The sequence below is a fragment of the Abramis brama genome (genome assembly GCF_963993115.1).
Source record: "Abramis brama genome assembly, chromosome: 7".
NCBI classification, from domain to species: Eukaryota; Metazoa; Chordata; class Actinopteri; order Cypriniformes; family Leuciscidae; genus Abramis; species Abramis brama.
Window position 1 is genome coordinate 26,867,742 of NC_139969.1, and position 18,335 is coordinate 26,886,076.

At 38.6% G+C, this 18,335-nt stretch overlaps 1 protein-coding gene across 2 annotated transcripts; it reads left to right on the forward strand.

The window, feature by feature from the left end:
• The first annotated feature begins 1,751 nt into the window (after positions 1–1,751).
• On the forward strand, positions 1,752–18,335 carry artnb (artemin b). Of its 2 annotated transcripts, none has more exons than XM_084120720.1 (4): positions 1,752–1,880; positions 15,409–15,501; positions 15,625–15,811; positions 15,924–18,335. In XM_084120720.1, the coding sequence occupies exons 2-4, from the start codon at positions 15,448–15,450 to the stop codon at positions 16,394–16,396; spliced, it is 714 nt and encodes a 237-aa protein (XP_083976846.1). In that variant the 5' UTR covers positions 1,752–1,880; positions 15,409–15,447; the 3' UTR covers positions 16,397–18,335. The 2 variants fall into 2 exon arrangements, with proteins under 2 accessions (XP_083976846.1, XP_083976847.1); XM_084120721.1 differs by having other exon boundaries at positions 1,760–1,880; positions 15,406–15,501.

Below are 18,335 nucleotides of genomic sequence, written 5' to 3' on the forward strand. Positions count from 1 at the left end.
ACTGCATGAAAGATGATGAAAATCATTATACTTGATATCTGACATTTAAATTTAACATTTAACAAATTAGAGTTTATACAGGAACTCGACCTAAATTGACGGAATGAAACTGTGTAGTCCGTACTGACCCTGAGACAAAAATTAGCATTCTATCATCATTTACTCACCCTTGATATTAGGCATTATGTGAGGGACTGACAGTCTCAGTCACCATTCACTTATGTTTAATTTTTTTCCATAAGATGAAGGTGAATGGCCATTCTGCCTAACATCTCCTTTTGTGATCCACAGTCCACAGAAGAATGAAAGTAGTGAAACATGAGGGTGAGTAAATTATGACAGAATTTATCTCTCTGGGTGTCCCTGTAAGTAATTTATCAGTACCTATGTCTTCCTTAATCATGATTAATTTTATTTTATGTACGTTTGTGCATCATACAATCAACTTGTGCTCGGTATTAATTAAAATAGCCAAGCCTGCGCGTAATATGGGTTGCGAATTCTTATGCTGCAGCTAATCTCACACGAGATTAAGAAACGTTTTAAATTAGTTTCTAGCGATTTATTTTATTTTATTTGTATTATGGTTATTATTATTATTGATTAATCGATTAATCGAAGAAAAAGGAAGAAAGATATTCCGATAAATTGTGGCACCATGAGCAAGAGAAGCGTCGAACTGAAGCGACCCTCACTTGACACACCGGGTAAACTGTGTGTTATTTTTTAATAACATGCTTCACCGGACAAATTTGTCATAATTTCCATGTTAAAACATTTCTGTTATGAAAAGAGGGGGAAATAAGTGCATTTTGATGCGCGGTATTGGACGTGTAGGTTGCATTTTACAGACCAATATTCCATATACTGTATAGGCTACACACATTTCATCTTTACAAACTACTAACAATAACAATGTGTAAACTGCTCCAGGAAATAATTAGATAAATTACACATTAAATAGCCTACATTGCCAAGATTACACATTAACTGTTCGTTCTTGAATTCGTAATTTGTATTAATAATATTATGTCATCATCCCTCTAAAGCATGCTGTAGACAAAGTGTGCCGTGCATGATTTTATTTCTAAATGTCCAGTAATAGAGTGATTAACATTAACATTTTCTTTTCATAAATAAGCATTGTTTGTAAAATTTCACATCTCAGGACTGAGGAGGTTAATGAAAGCAGGATGGATGTTCTCTCACATTCACTTTCACAGGCTGAGAATACGGGATCATGAATCACAACAACTGTGATTAAAATCACATTAAGCCTATTGATTCAAATCACAGCAGCGTTTCGTTATTATAATTCTTAAATCGGTCACTGTTGTTAATCATGAACTTTTGTTAAGTTGGAGTTTGATTTTTGGAGAGTGTTTCATATTAAAACTATCACCCTTTTCTTTATGTGGGAAAATGGGAAATTATGTTTTAATGATTAACAGGAAAACTAGCCTATGTGAATCGATAGAAATAGCCCATGGCTTAACGAAACCAATTTCTGCTCAAAATACTAAAAACATATATATATAAATGACGACGAAATATTAGCTGTTATTGTTACTAATATTATTTAAATCATTACTGTAGCTGCTAAGCCGGTCATGGAAAATTGGCTTTGATTTTCATTCCTCTCAGGATCATCTCACAAGATGAAGAGAGAGAGAGAGGCTTGGCCACGGAGGGAGGCGCCTCTCCGTCCTCCTCTCCTTTGAAGAGTTTGTTCTCTCGCTTTTAGAAGAGGACATACCCGTGAGAAAGTCAGTTGCTTTACAGAGGCGCGTGTGGATTTTACTCGCGAAGACAAGCTGCCTACGAGAAGCGCGAGGCTGTAAGGATTTGGCACGGTCGCGCTCAAGCACTCCATACGCACGGTAATGCGCAAAACTTCAACTTCTTGACATATCGGCTGCCTTTGAATTGATAGAGTTACAGATTGTCAAAGGATTTGGATCAGACCTCTGTAATATGTCCCCTCAGGCAATAAACATTAGACGGCTGGTGTGTAATTGAAACTTCTACTAGCCGGGTGTCATCAGGTGTGGTCTAAGAGGCATTGTAAGCTACCTGTCATTCTGTTCTCACAGCCTGCTGAACTTATTCTTGAAAACAAACATGGTTTGGTTGGTCGTTTTTCATTTATTTAGAGTGATTAGCAGTAGATATTGAGCTGCCATGGATAGAGGGAAACTGTCAAAATTGTTTTATTGGAGACGAAAGGGATGTTTTCAACAGCGTAAATAGTGAAAGATATCGTTCTGGTTAAAGTGAAAGTCGTCTCCACTTTAAAGCTGTTTTAGTTGATCAAAAGGGCCTTTTTCTTGTGGTTAAACGTTAACATTAATTAACATTAAACACACTTCTCAAATTTTTTTTTTTTTTTTTTTTTAAAGAAATCTGTTTTCTTGTTGCTGTTTGACTGACTTCTTATAGCCTACTTACTATTACCTATTGTAAATAAATGTATGTTTTTTTATGATTAACATACACTGTAAAAAAAAAAAGTTAAAAGTGCCTCAAATTTTCAAGTACAATCAACTTGGATGTTTAAGTCATTTCAACTTAAATTACATCAAACTGACTTTAAAAAATTTGTTGAATTTTGTATAACTTATAAAAAAGTTGAAAATTGCTTAACTTATTTTGATGAGTTAAAGCAATGTAAAAATATATGTTGTCATAACTTATTGATCACATAATATTTTATAGTGTACATTTCAGAGAAGCATAAAAGAGTTCCACGTGAGCTGAACTCGATTTATTCAAATTATTTAAAATATCAGATTCCACTAAAGGCTTGGATTTCATTTTTTGTGCACTGATTTCCATTTTCAGGGCTGTCATTCTGGAATCTTTGCTTTCAGATCAGCCCTGGACTAGCACCGCACCTACCTCAATGACATGTCCATGTGTGTTTTTGCATAGCTTACATGTTTTGTATTTTACTTTGCCTCACTATAGAGCAGTGGTTTTCATTCGTTTTCTTTGAGGACCCCGACACTGAACATACTGGATGTCTTCCTAATCTGACACACCCAATTCAGGTCAGCTAATAAGCAGGTGATATAACCAGGTGTTTTCAAAAAAGGACACATCCAAAATGTGCAGCGCTGAGGTCCTCCGAAACCACGACCGAGAACCAATCACATGGCAAGGCAAAAAAAAAAAAAAAGCAACATACTTTTATTTATTATCACGGATGAAGGTTTTTTTTCCTCCCTCCAATTCTTCGGTCACTCATGTGTTAGTTGACCTGGCTCTCACCTCTGAAGGTTTTACTTCTTCATGTCATATAATGATCTCTCAAACCCCCGGCGTAAATGTGGCACCTCCCTCCTTGTGTTTTCATGTGCACATTCCCAAACCTCAGCAGCATGGTAGGAAGGTTTAAATGATGACACATTCATACACTGAACATTGCTACTGGCTTCTAGCGCAGCAAGACCTCTCAAGATGATAACTGGCATGTACAATGAATAAGCTGAGTTCAGAATGTGACAGAAATGTACAGGCATGTGTGTGAAGAAGAGATTAAATTAGTGCTTTTGAGGAGAAGGTTGAGATATCTCACAGTGTCCTGCAACTCCACCGCAGGGTCCACGTCCCTTGGCCTTAGCTGACCTGAGCTCATTCTCATTCTCTCAAGGGTCAGTGCAACTGTCCAACTGTGTTCCATCTGAATGGGCCTCTGTGTCAGTTTCTAGAAAACTCATCATGGTGCCAACCAGTGTGCAAATGATTCAATGGCTTTTAAGGGGGATTGGCTTTTGAAAAGGAATTTCAGGAAGTGTTCAGGAAGACGCAATCTGTTGAAGTTCATCACAAGCAAGCCACATTGTCATTTTGGAACCCCAAGGATAGTTAGCTAAATGTCAACTACCTAAAGACTTATTAAACAACACTCTTTATTTTGTGGTATATTTACAATCTATAATAAAGTGATAAATAATGACTTACTTACTTACTGGTGTGTCAGTCCTGTGCTGAGCGATTTACTGTTTCTAGTTACCTCCTTAGGTGAACATGATTTCAAAAGAAGATATTTTGAAGTACTTTGGGGTCCAAAACAGCTTTCATTTTGTGGACCAAAAAAGTGTTCCATAGAAGAAAGAAATTCATACAGGTTTGGAAAAACATGAGAACATTTTTATTTTGAGATTAATCATCCCTTTAAGACTCCCCAACCTTTTATTTTGACCTATTTTTTGCCATTGGTATGATTATGCTTATCTTACACAATCTGGATATTCCACACAGTCTCCCCCCTTGTAAAATAGATTGAACGTCCTCCCTCTTGTGGTTACCAAAAATGATTAGCAAAAGCTATTCATTTTGATGCATAGCTCCATTGTTGCATTCCTCATACTCTGCAGATTTATAACACACAGTCTTTTTATACACGCAAATAGTTTTTTGACAGAGCTCGTTCATTTGCCTTGATTGTGGCACGAAGAAAATCAGATTTTGTGATTGTTTATATCTTGACCCTCAGACTCAGTCACTCAGACGATTGCTCATACAATAAAACCAAATTTATAAATGCACACAAAAGTTTCACCAGGCCTGACCCTTGGTTTTCACTTAATTGTTGGTGTTTTTGCCAGATGAAATGCATGTACGCTCAAGACTTCATTCATGACACTGATGAGGGATATTACCTTTTTCTCTTTATCTGAACATCTCTTACCAAACTTTTGATAGCGAAGAATGTTAAGTGGACTTATTGTACACCCATGTTTGTGGCTGGAAGCAGTCTTTAATACAATAAGCTGTATTCTTCCGAAATTGCCAGGTCAGATGCATTAATCATGGTGGCGTCGGTGCCTTTGAAAGAGCGGGCCAGGTCATTACTCGAAGCCTGTCTGGGGCTCAACTGGGCGACATGGAAACGCTTTGGATGTCGTTAGTTCATCCAGACACACTAATAGCTAGTTTTTCCCCCTCCCTGAGCTTAATTTGAACAAATGAGACGTGAGCTACAGTATAAAGGCCTATGAGGATGGGCTGGCCTCTGTGCCCGAGCGCTGCCTCGGTTGAAATAATTACCTGTGGATTCATTTAGAAACCAAGAGTCTGCTAGAGCAGGGTTTAGGTGGTCCTTTACACAGGTCGATGGCTTAGGAAGTTGACTGAGTGCGTAGGATAGGTTTGTATATGATACGTGAATTCAGTGATGAAGCTTCTCTCTTTTAAACCACCAACTCTTATCTCAAGGCTAACTGTTCTGGCTTCCTTTTAATAGAGTATTTAGTTGCTTAGTCTATCCCTCTCTTTCTCTCTCTTTAGAGGTCGCTGTGACTGCTCAGGCTAAGCCTCGGGAGGGAAATACTATCTTCACCATTACCCTCTCTTCCCTAATTTATTCCCATTTAAGGACTTGTTCATCCAAGTGTTCTCGCTCTGTCGGTCCCTTTTAAATGTAGTTAATCTGGCTGTATTTGGTTATCAAAGCAAAAGGCAAGACACTTTAATGAAGAGAAGGTAAAGCTGCTGTTCAGGATGGGTTTCAGACAGGAAACGACATTAGCTACTGCATCTGAACTGCTTAGCACAGACTCTACGAATCTGGACTATAAAATTTGTTCTCTAATAATCCTGCAGCTCAAATTCATGACTTGGTGCCACTGCTGGCTGTCAGCTCAGATCATCTTCTCAGAGTTACAATGCTGACCCACTTCATACGGGTCCTTTGTATAAAATCAGCCTGTTAACAATGTTTTGCCAGGTGAATGATAGCTGATTTTCTTTAGATCTAGAGAAACATGACTAATGTATACATTTTTGCAAATTTGTAAGGGGTGTGAAGTAGATGAGTGAATGGGGATAGGCATTTATTACTGATCATAAATGAAGGAGGACAGATTTTACTGCTGAGCAATCAAATTTGTTTTGTTCTTTAGATTAAACAAAATAAGATTTAAAGTGTGGATGCACTGATTTTAAAAATGTTGGCCAATACCGAAAAGCTGATAGTTGTTTTGATGTTATGGATGATGATACATGGCAGGCCAATATTAAAATTCTGGGGTCTTTATATACTTTATATGAAGTATCTTTAACTACTATGTAGTATAATTTAATACAGTGGATACAATACACTTATCATGTACATATATGTTTTAGGTTGTACTGCCTGTAATTACATCTGTAATTTCTACAGTTACATCTATAGTTAGCTATATTGTTGACCCTTCCCTTACACCTTAACCCACCCTTAAACCTAACAATACTACCAAACCTGTTCCTAACCTTACCCATAACCCACCTTGCTAGCAGCAAAAGTGATTTGGAATACCACATGAACACAATAAGTACACTGTACCAAACATTTTTTTTACCTAAGTACAGTAGTTAAAGTGGGACCAAATTCTGTACGGTTTCGTGTTAATAAACTAAAATATTTTTTTTTTAATGCTACAACTGATTTAAGGCATCACAACTTTATAATGTACAGTATGAAAAATTGCCATTTATGTTTGCTAAATTTAACAGTGTTATTAATTTATTAGTGGTTTTTAAAGATCATCTTTAAATGAATAGTTCACTTAAAAATGAAAATTCGGTCATCATTTACCCTCAAGTTGTTTCAAACCTGTATGAAATTCTTTCTTCTGCTGAACACAAAACAATATATTTTGTAGAATGTTGGTAAACAAATAGTTGATGGACCCCACTGACATCCATAGTAAACCAATACTATGGAAGTCAATGGGATACATCAACTGTCTGATTACTGACATTCTTTAAAATATCTTCTTTTGTGTTCAGCAGAAGAAAGAAATTTCTTCTGCAAAATAAAAGGTTGTGGAGTCTTAAAGGGATGATTAATCTCAAAATAAAAAAAGAAAATGTTCTTTTTTAAGTGAACTTTTCTGTGAGCCATAGATGACAGCAAAGTTAATCTAAATGTAAAAACTGAGGAAATGAGCACAAATTAGTGATCAATACCAGGGAATAGGCAATATGTTAATAATATGTTAATAGGCTATATCATCCATCTCTACTTTAAAGAAACTATGCTTAATTAAATAATTATAGAACTAAACTATTTTGAGGGGTCTGAAATGCATGAGTGGGTAAGATGCATGAGAGTGTTTTTAGTAATAGACTGAATCATTTTAACAGACATCGGAACATGTTGGGAGGCAGGAATGTAGTAGATTAAAAAGCTTTTCAAACTGTTTTGAAATGAGATGATAAATAATGATAATAACAATGATAAAATAATTATCCTAATCTGAGCCATTTGTATTGTGATATATATGTGCATTCATCCACGCTTGTAGGTGCCTGAGCTGTTTGTGTGGTCCAGGCCTGTGCCTCAGTTGAGGATCCGGAGGGGAAGGGACGCGCTCTTGAGCTCCGTCCGTCAAGCTCGTGATGCAGCCGCGTGGTGTGGAATGCAAACAGTGGCCACTGCATTTGCGTAGCAAAAATAAAGCCTACCAACCAACCTGCCTCTTTTGTCAAGGCTCACAGCCTCTAACTCGAACACTGCTGATTTCATTGCTGATGTACCGTGAATTCAGGAATTTAGTGCCGTAAGAAGTCGAAAGGGAACGACCCAGGACGTGCGCAAATCACTGATGTTGATTTGACTGCATCATTATTGTGTTGACAAATTGAACTCATTAAAAGGTCTTTTCAGATGAATCTGATTCATTGCATAAACTCTTAAAAATAAAGGTTCCAGAAGGGGGTTTTCACAGCGATGCCATAGAAGAACCATTTTAGGTTGCTTAAAGCAGCGATCTGTTCTTAAGAAGAACCATTTTTTTCTTAGTGTAAAGAAGATTTTAAAAATCTAAAGAACCTTTTTCCACTATAATGAAGCTTTTGTGCAATGGAAAGGTTCCATTGAATATCAAAGGTTCTTCATTCAACCATAAAGATCCTGTATTTTTGAGAATTTTCTTATTTTGAGGACCCCTGTGTTAGCTTTGCTGTACTGTGTGCATTTTTTTGCGTTTGCCGTTCATGTTCTTCCATTACACGCAACAATCTATGGATATGAGTATGCTGTACTAGAATAAGAGTCTGTCTGAGAGAGAAACTGAAAGCAGCAGAGACCTGAATGATGGATCTTAGCAATTAATGGAAGTTGTTTTTGCTATCATGTTCACTCAGTGACATGAATGGTGGTCTGAAAACCACATGTGTTCACAATCCAATAATCAGTGTGTTTTTTTCCTTCTTGGATCCTGGAACAAAAGAGGAAAGGGTTTCAAACAGGTAATGCTGGTTTTCTTGGCAGCGTACGCTCTCTCTTCACCTCTCCAGTGGCCGGACTCTGACAGTAATGAGAACTTACCTTTTGCCAGAGAAGGATTATTGAATTATACGCTTGGATGTCACGCACTCAGACATGCTGCGATTGAACTCGAGTTCTGGAGCATAAGCACATTAAAATGTCATAAAACCAGTGTCTCGGATATCTGCAAATAGCCAAAATGCAGTCCGTTGTAACAGGTCCAATATATTATATACAGGGTGTATTTAATAAGTACTGTTAGAAGGAAAGACCTATGAACTTGAAAGGACATGCACGGTGCCTGCTCTTTGCATGTGCCAATTTTGGATTGGAGATTGAGTCCGATGGAGTTTAGCAAGCCGGAGGGAACACGGATAGATATATTACACGCACCTCACGGCTGAAGTTCACACCCCCGGATAAAAGCGTGTCTGGCAATGATCAAGCAGGCCAGGCTGGTGAAGTGTACTTTGCATCTCTGCTTTCACCAGGTGTCTTTTATTGGCTGGCTGATTTAGTGTGGCCTATCCCACACCACTGCTCCTCATCATTAATGGTGACAGGTAGACCTGGCACATCAAACACCTCTAATGGTTCTGTCCGAGATGGAAGGGGGACAGTGAAAAAACGCAGGGGTTCTCTCTTGAGACTTGCTTATGCACCAATTTGAGTCCAGTCTAGACAGATTACGGCTCAAATTCCAGGAAAAAATGATCATGTCAGCTTTTACTTTTAAACATCATAATTAACAAATCATCTGCATAATCATGTATATTTATGATATAGATTTTCCAACGCACATCACAAAAGTCAACACCCTCGTAACAGCTCTAAAATGACAGCCCCTCATTTGCATCTGTCGTCACGACTGAGGAGTTTGCATCACAGAGATCCCACCTCTCCCGTAAGGTTACTTATAATAACTTATAAATAACTTACTTATAATAACTTATAAATCTTATAATAACTTATATTATATACAATATCCCTGAATCCCGCTGATCAAAATGCGTCTTCTGTGACCACTTATGCTGGGATACCCTCGGTCACTTTCACTTTCGGCACACTAATATTATTGAATGAACGAACCTGTGTTATGCGGCTTACACAAATGAATATAATAATAGTTTATCATGTCATTTTTTCATTTCACGGGAGGTGGAGTGAAGTGCCATCTCCCGGAATTGAGACTTTGCAGGGTGAGATGTCTGGTATCCACGTTAGTCACAATGACGCCACTGTGATACTCCCGTATTCTTTAACGGTGGCATGTAAGTGCCCGAGGGCAGGTTGTTGTGTGTTTGAAGCATGCCTTTAATCAATGAGTCCCAGCACAGAGGCCGTCAGAACCGCTCTGCAGTTCCTCAAGAGTGCAGCCGCATGGTCCCGTCCCTCAGGCACCCTCAGCTCACATGTTAACAAGAGGCACAGAGCGACTGGCCAACAAAGACACTGCTTAGGGCACTTAAACACAACCAGGTGCACCTCTAGAGGTGGGTGAGAGGGACTGTGGAAGATGCTTCTCACTGCATAGGAAGATTTGGGCGGTTGGACGTTTGGGTCAGTGTGGGTTTGCACTTCAACCACACTTTCTTGAGTTTATGTGCTTTGAGGACCGTGTGGGCTTCCCTAACCAAATCTGAAACCAAATCTAGAGGGTTCTTATGTCTCATTTGTAAAGATGTAAATAAGTTGCCTTAAAGTAAATCGGTTTTCCTGCTTAAGAGCTGCTAATTATATTCACTGATTTGACATTCATGGAAGACATTTGTATAATAGATTGTTTGCACAAAGACACGTCTTAGAAATGGTCAGTTCACACAGGATAAATAAAAGTCAGTAAGAGATGTGCTTGTTCATTAGAGTTGGGCTTCATTTTTGTTCATTTAAAAATGCTGAATCTACAGCATGAACTGTGTAGGGCAGGGGTGTCAAACTCAGCTCCTAGAGTTCCAATCCTGCTCCAAAACACACTCCTGTAGTTTTCAAATAAGTCTAAAAGACTTGATGTGCTGGATCAGGTGCGTTTAATTAGGCCTGAAGCTAAACTCTGCTGGGCTGTGGCTCTCCAGGAACAGGGTTTGACACCCCTGGTGGAGTGCAAACCAAAAGAATGACTCTTATAAGTCAATTTTGTTAAGTGAAACAAACATACAGCAGAAAAAGTGTAGTCTGAATCCTGAACTATTGACTCTTAAAGTCCCCCTGTGGTGAAAATCAAGCTTTTAATGTTGTTTAGATGTATATGTGGTGTTCCAATCACGTCAACAAGTGGATCTCTGAGCTGGTGTGAGTGAGTGGAGGCGGAGCTAATATGCATATTCATAGAACTGTGTACTAAATAAGGCAAGTGTGCAGAGTTACATTCAAGTTATTTTAAGACATTAAGAAATTTTATGATTAATTTAACATTAAAAAAACCTTTTAAATATGTAATTTGGGTAATCAAAGATGAGTTTTAAGGGATACAATTATTGACTACAAGGGGACTTGAATTTAATACAGATTTCAACTAACTCTTGAGACCTAAATTTCCTAACTGGTTGTTCACATGACAATATGTATTTAAAAATTAACACTGAGATTGTTATTAGTATTTTATGAAAAGTTTTTTTTTTTTTTTTTTTGTTGCTTATTTAATATGTAGTTAAGGCCAACTATTGGATTGCATTCTCTAAAAAGACATTGAAGTCATTCAAAAGTCATGTAAACACACCATTTGCTAGAAGTGATTTAAATGTATTTGTTATTGAAATTATCTCATCATTTTGCAATGGAATTGTATTTGTTGTTTTTTTAGAAATACTAAAAGAATCGTTCATGGAACCATTAAGACACTAGAATTATTAAGACAGCAATAGGTATGTTTACATGCACTAATTTTCATCAATCAGAACCGATCTGATCAGATTTCATTTTCTGAAAGTTCTGTTTATATAAACTCTAAACTTTACAATCTGATTCACATGTTCATTTAAATGTACATTTATGTATTCTGAACAAAACTTCAATGCATGTGTAGTGCCCAGTTGCTGCATTCAGAACCAGAGTAATAATTTCACTGGAGCTACTGTGAATCTAACTGTCATTTTGATTTGCACCGACCATTTTTTAAAGATGAAAGAAGAAAATAAACATAGGCACATTCATAAGTCGTAAAACATATGTAAATATATGCATCACAACACTGCGTGTGCCCGAGGTACTTATTGCTATTGATCGTATTATTTCAGGTCTACGCCAGCCCTTCCAGTCCAATTGAAATTTCATCCGAGCTCACTTAGATTGATCGAGGTGTTTACATGAAGGCTTTTTCAATCCGATTGAGCCATCAGCCATGAATCCGATTACTAATTACTAATTAATTATTTGGCTGCCTGTATACGTAGCTAATGATAGGCTATTGGGTTTTCTAGGTGGTTGCCAGGGCATTGCTATGTAGTTTCTAGTTGGATGCTTACTGGCTTAAGTCAAAAGAACCCGCCTCTAAGTCTCAATCAGCTCCCTAGTTCAGTAGTCAAGGCACTGATCAGGGAGTCGGCCATTTTAAGGGCTGTCTCAATCGCAAAATCCTTCCAGTGCACTAAAACATTTGCTCTTTAAAAAGTCCCACAATGCACTGTAAAAACCAGGGAGCATCAATGCTCACTACGCTCCCTTAAAGGCAGTTCTGAAGTGCAAAACATAAGTCACTACATAATGAATAATGACACGCAATAATGTTTTTTAAAATACAAACCATTATTTAATTATATTTCAGCATAGACATACATTGCTAGACAGGAAATGAACAATCTAGCTAACATGTAGCCCTATAATTTATTTACGACTGAAATGTTGCACATATATGTAACAAGCAATGTTTTATCATAATGTACTTTAAATAAAATTAAAAATAATGTCAGAAAGATATCAGTTCTGCTGTTGTTCATAAATACCAGTGGTGATGTTCTACAATGAGGACGATGTCATGTCGCCGGAAATAGAGTCATCGGTGTCTCAATGTGTAGTGAGCCAGGGTCCTTACTGTCCTTACCAGTGCCTGAATTTGTGTGCACGGGAACTGATTGAGACGCACCCTCTGTGATACTCTGAATCCTACATTTGACTCGATCCCTTATTCAATGTATGTTTATTGGATTTTTGCCCACTTTTGTGCCTGCCAAGTGATTAGAACAGTTTTGAAATGCTTGATTTGAAGTATCTCTCATATATGTAGCATAAACTGTGCGGGACAGGTTATGCACCGAAGCTGAATTCTTAGGGCTGGAACTGGAAGTTTAGAATAAACACCTGACGTAGTGTGAGCAATAATAATAGCGATGCCTGCCTTTTCGGTAGCCATCAACTAATAATTTGCATTGCAAGTGTGAATTTGTTGTGTCATAAACCGTTTTCAATGCTTATCTGGCTGTAAAGGCCTGCTGTGCGTTTGAGAGGCAGGTAGTGCTCTTATCATAACCTCTGGCCTGCGCCCCCAGCATGCCAGCTCAGCTTACAGGAAGCAGTGAGGTGGGGGGTCGTCAGGGAACGAGAGGCCAAGGGGCTTATTTAGAAGCTGACAGCACGAAATGAGCCGCACAGACCCCGAGTGCAGACCGACCTATTAGCCAGATTGCACTTCCATAGTCTACAATGGATACATTTCCGAATTCTTGTGGTGGAGCTGGTCTTGTTTCTCTGTAGGTGTCTGATATTGATTTGCTTGTTACGGTCAGCCTGGTTATTCTGCATTGGGTTTATACATTCAGCTGGATAGAAGCTGAAGAGTGAAGGAGGGAAGCCAGCCAGACTGTAAGAATGATTGTTGTGGTCAGGAAAACAGATGTGTACGCTCACAGAGTCACAGCCATAACACTCATACACACGCACGCAAACCATTTATAAACAAACAATCACATATGCAGCTCAGGGCGTATGCTTTTATGTCACTTATGATCAAAGCAATTATGGCAGTTTAGATGCATATTTAAGGAGGTTTCAGATATGTATACAATTATAATTAGAAAATCATCAGAATACAATAAATCCTTGCGCATAAACAACACTTCGATTTTAATGCAACACATGCAGGAGTTATAAGGATGGTCGAAGTCACATTTCAATGGGAATCCATGCCGTAAACCCTCTTGACAGCATGTCCACATTCATCTCTGGTCATATGTGGTCTTTCTCAGCTGAAGCCGGCCTCCAGAGACGCAATAAATATGTCCTGAAGCTGTTGAAACCGGGTTCATATTTATTTGGCTGGATTTAGAAGACATAAATTCTACATTTGCCTTAAGCAGCCAATAAACCAGGATGACTGAAGATCTTAAGATACAGCATTAGACATCTTTAATGCTCCTGAGGAGTACATGAGATACTACTTTTTATTTTTATTTTTTGGCAGTAAAGATTTATTCTGTATATCATTCTAAAGTACATTTGTCCAAAGGTGAGCTTGTGAGTAGATCAGGAGTCTGGATGATTTGACGTGAATGGCTTCCTACTGCATGAGAAAAGATCCTCTGACCCTTAAAACTTTACAATGACATTTCTTTAACATTATGAGAGTCATCGCAAATGATGCAGAAAAAACAGAACAGGTAGAGTGAGTGTCCAGCCCCCATTAATGTGATTCGAAATTAGATTATGCCTCACATTTTCTAAATACTTCCATAATGCAGGCTTGAAGGGATAGTTTCACAGAGAAATGAAAAATCTGTCGTCATTTAATTATCCTCATATCTTTCCCCACTTGTATGGCTTGTTTTCTTCGTTTGAACACCAAATAAGATAAAATGAAAGTGGATTGGGAGCAAGGACAGTCTTCTTTAACATACACATTAAATGTATGGAAAAGAGCATCTTAGAAATTATGCTTTAGGAATGAACTATATCAGTACCATATTGGTTATTTGCCAATATCAGAGATTTAAATTGGATATTTAATTGTGCATGCTCATTTCCCCTAACTTTCCCCTTACTGTCAGCAAATATAACAATTTTCATACTGTACATTATAAAGTTATGATGCCTAAATTCACTGGTAGAGTTTCAAATGGGTGATTTTACTTTTTTTATTGATTAAGACAAAATTATATCTGCAATTTGTTTATTTTAATATACATTTCTGTATGTAGAAATAATACAAATATGATAAATAATATTGGCTTATAAATATATCACCCTTAATCTATTGGCACGTCCTTGCAACAAACTTCTTTGATGTTTCAAAAAAGAAAGTATACCACAATATGCACAATGTTGCTGTTATTATAAATTGGCTCTTCATAAACATTGAAGACATGAACATGTTGTGTCAAACAACACCTTGTAGCCATGCTTAAATTAAGGCACATCCTCTTGTGGCTAACTGCTTTATTGTGAGTTAATTCTTGTAAATTGGGCTTAAGTGTGCCATCAGTTCATTTCCTCTGGAGCGGATCTCTCAGAGGTTAGCAAGAGAAAGGAATCCAGCCTCAGTCATCTCTACACAACTGCAACACTATAAAGCTATGCCAAAATATAAGCATAGCATACTCTGCTGTGCTGTCTGCCATCCCTTTTTCCCTAGCAAATAATTGGTCTGTCCTCATCAATCATTTTCGGGTTGCCGTGTTTGACTGAGTCCTGCTGTTTGAATGGTGTTAACTGAGACACTGTGCCCCATTCCTGACCCTGATATAAATCAAAGCCCCCAGCACAGGTTACACAGTCACACACTGCAATGAGTCAATAAACATCTGCATTGCTCAGAGTTCTTATCAACCTCTCTGTATCTCTGTGGCTTGTAGGACCCCCTGAGAGCATGAGGCTCCTTCTACACGCTGCAATCTAACCACATCAAGAATGCTTTTGACAGAGTTTGCTTCAAGGCAGTTTATTTGATGGACAACGGCTCTTTTTAACACTGTAGCTTTGTCCGCAGGCAAGTCAGCACCGGTCGTGCTCAGAGATCGCACTGGTCTCTCTCTATAACAACAATGAGCATGTTTCTAAAGGCATTATGACCGTGATGAATGGGACACCTTTGATTACACGTTTGTATGCATGTGTATGTGTCACCCGCATGTTGCGCTCTGGAGTTTACATTACCTGCCTTGGTATGTACTTGTATAACTGTAGGTCACTGTATAATAAAGCCATTCTTTGTTCTTTCCAAGCAGGTGGGAGTTTGGTGGTGGCCGAGGAGTTGGATCAGAGCAATGCCAGCCATGCCATCAGTCACAAACGCACCATGTCACAGGAAACGCTGGCAGGTGTGTATAAACGGGCGAATTCTTTGCTAGGTCATCCATTGATTCAAGTAACCTGGAGATGCTCTAATTACTGTGAAAAAAATGTCCTTTCATTTGCCATCCACCTTTGCTTTGTTTGCTCAGGTGCTTGTATGGGTTGTGATGTCTCTACTGCCGCTAGTGGCAGGAGGCAGGTCGCGTTTTCGAGCAGAATCCGAAGCTGCGGTGGGATTTGCTGGTGCTGGGGTGGAGGAGCCGCCTTTAGAGCCTTTTCCAAACGTTGAGGAAGAGCTTGAGGAGGGCAGTGACTCCCAGTGGCATGGCCTGTTTGGTGAGTCAGATGTCTGGGAATCATTTCTACAATGAATCAATAAGGAATTATTCAGGCCTGAACCGGGTGATAAACGTCTCTTCCTTTTTGTCCATTTCCGTCTCTCCCGCAGAGCCATATGTTCTCGTCGAGGACGACCAGCAGCCGGCACGATGGGAACGCTCCCCCCGCTCACCGGATACCTCTGATATACAGACCAAAGGAGTGCGCAAGAAAAAAAAGAAAAAAGAGAAGGAGGAAAAGAAAAAGAAAGAGAAGAGCAGCAGGGGACGGCATAGCAGTCGGGACTGTCGCGTGGAGAAACGTGAGATGCGCGTACGGGACCTGGGCATGGGCTTCGACTCGGACGAGATTGTTCTCTTCAAGTTCTGCGTCGGTTCCTGCCAGAGGTCTCGTGGGAATTACGACTTGGCTCTGCGCACTCTGCTGGCCAACGGTAGTCTGCCCAAGCGCACCGCCAGGAAGGTTAGCGCACACCCTTGCTGCCGCCCCACGAGCTATGAACCGGTCTCTTTCATGGATGCTGCGACAACCTGGCGAACCATCAAGTCCCTCTCCGCTGCGGACTGTGAGTGCGTGGGATGAGGAGAGCTGAATGAGGGGAGGGGGAGCGTGACCTGAAGAAATTGTGCAACGGTCAAAGAGAGTAAAGGAGGAATCGGAAAGCCTCCTGGGCCGTGACTACAGAACGAGGTCGGGCGGGTTGGCCGTGGTGAAACACTTTGAGGGAATTTGGTTGGGCTGTAAGTGATTCAGAACAGCCTGTTCTCGACAGCCCAAGCCTCGACAGAAAAGCTTGAATGATGTTAGAATATGATTCGACCATGTCGACAAGAGACTCTTTGGACTCAACATGGAGAGAGTTTGCGGATGGAAGAACTGCAACTTTGGATCGTCCATCTGAATGGCTCTATAAACAAAAACTACATGTTATAACTCAACGAGCATTTGCTTACTAGGAGTTTCATCAGACTTGGATACAGAACGAAACCCTGTTTCATTTGTCAGACTCATTTGTTGATCCTGGATGTCAGTGCCCAGTTTCCTGGCCTTCAATCTGGCATGTAATATTTCAGCCAGATTAGCAACGTTTGGATCGTTCATTAACAGCACATTAATGGTGTAATTGCAATGTAATTGCACAAACATATGTTGAGTATTATTAAAAGTTGAGCCCATAGAAAACACACAGGCCAGTTAGTATTACCCTTTCAGCTGGAAGCGCTGAAGGTTGATTGTATTTGCAGTAGGATTTCCATTTCTCAGGATTTTTACAGGACTGATATGAGCTATTTTTCTATCTTACATTTTTAATCCTTTTTAATACTATAAATAAAGTAAGAGGTATTAAAAGGGTTCGTGTTCCATGAGGCCAGGTTTTTATATAGAAAGTTGATGAAAGATAAATATAAAGTGAATAAAATCTAAAAATACAAAAGAATATTTGATGCTTAACCAATAGGGGCTCTACTAGTCCAGTAGTACAATGAAATATTTTTTTTAATGATTTATTTATGATGGTACATCAAATATTAATTTACAAAGAACATGTAAAAATATTATTAGGGAAGCATTACGTAGGTCTAAATTTTCAAACTATGTGAAAAGATAGTTGGATTCAGCTACATACTGAGCTAAAAGTCAGTTCTTGATACATTTTACCTGACATTTTTAGCATTTATATGTTTATATGTAGTAATAAAATGACTTTGATTGCACCGTAGAGTGTGATGTCAACCAGACTGTGCTTTAGAAGGCTCATTAGCATTCTCTTTTATCAACACAGATGATGACCACAATGCATTTGTCATTGTTTATCTTTTTGTTACCAAATGGATGCCATGCATCCCTTAACATTTACTGTACACCTAACAGATATCATATTTATTTTTTCATTTAAGTTATTTATTTATTACTATGTCTACACATGTGTCTTGTGGATGTTTATATTTATTGTTTATACCTTGGCCTGTGTTCTTCAATCCCTGTCATCTCATGATGAACCAGCATGGATAACAACAAGGCTTTGAAAAAAAAAGTCAGCTGCAAAATATCACGGTTGCGGAAAAACTGAGCTATTTAACCCAAATCTTTTCATGGAGTAGGAAGAACTTGTAGATAATTTTGTCAAGATCTGTTGAGTGATTTCATTGGGTGCTTTTTTTTGTCCTCCAAGGGTTATAAAACTCTCAGAGCACTTACTGGGAAGTCTCAGATTGAATTTATGAAAAGGAAATTAAAATAGTTTTCTTCCAAAACACTAAGGATAAGGGGGAGAAGGATTGTGTTCCGACGAGTCCATCTGTCTGCCCAATCTGCTGACCTTAAGACTCTTGATGTTGTATTCAGTTTCAATATTAAAAGCTGCTCCAAAAATATTGTTTTAAAAAGCTGATAACAATAAATGGCTTTGCTTCAGTATTTTACATGTTTTATTTATCAATTATAATTGTTGTTGTTGACAAAGTTACTCTTTATTTTTGTACTTCATATTTTCTGTATAGGAATAAAGATGTTTATACAT

Coding starts and splice junctions, on each gene's coding strand:
- artnb (XM_084120720.1), top strand. CDS start 15,448: ATGCCAGCCATGCCATCAGTCACAAACGCACCATGTCACAGGAAACGC. Junction 15,502..15,624: donor GTCACAGGAAACGCTGGCAG/GTGTGTATAAAC, acceptor TTGTTTGCTCAG/GTGCTTGTATGGGTTGTGAT. Junction 15,812..15,923: donor CCAGTGGCATGGCCTGTTTG/GTGAGTCAGATG, acceptor TCTCTCCCGCAG/AGCCATATGTTCTCGTCGAG.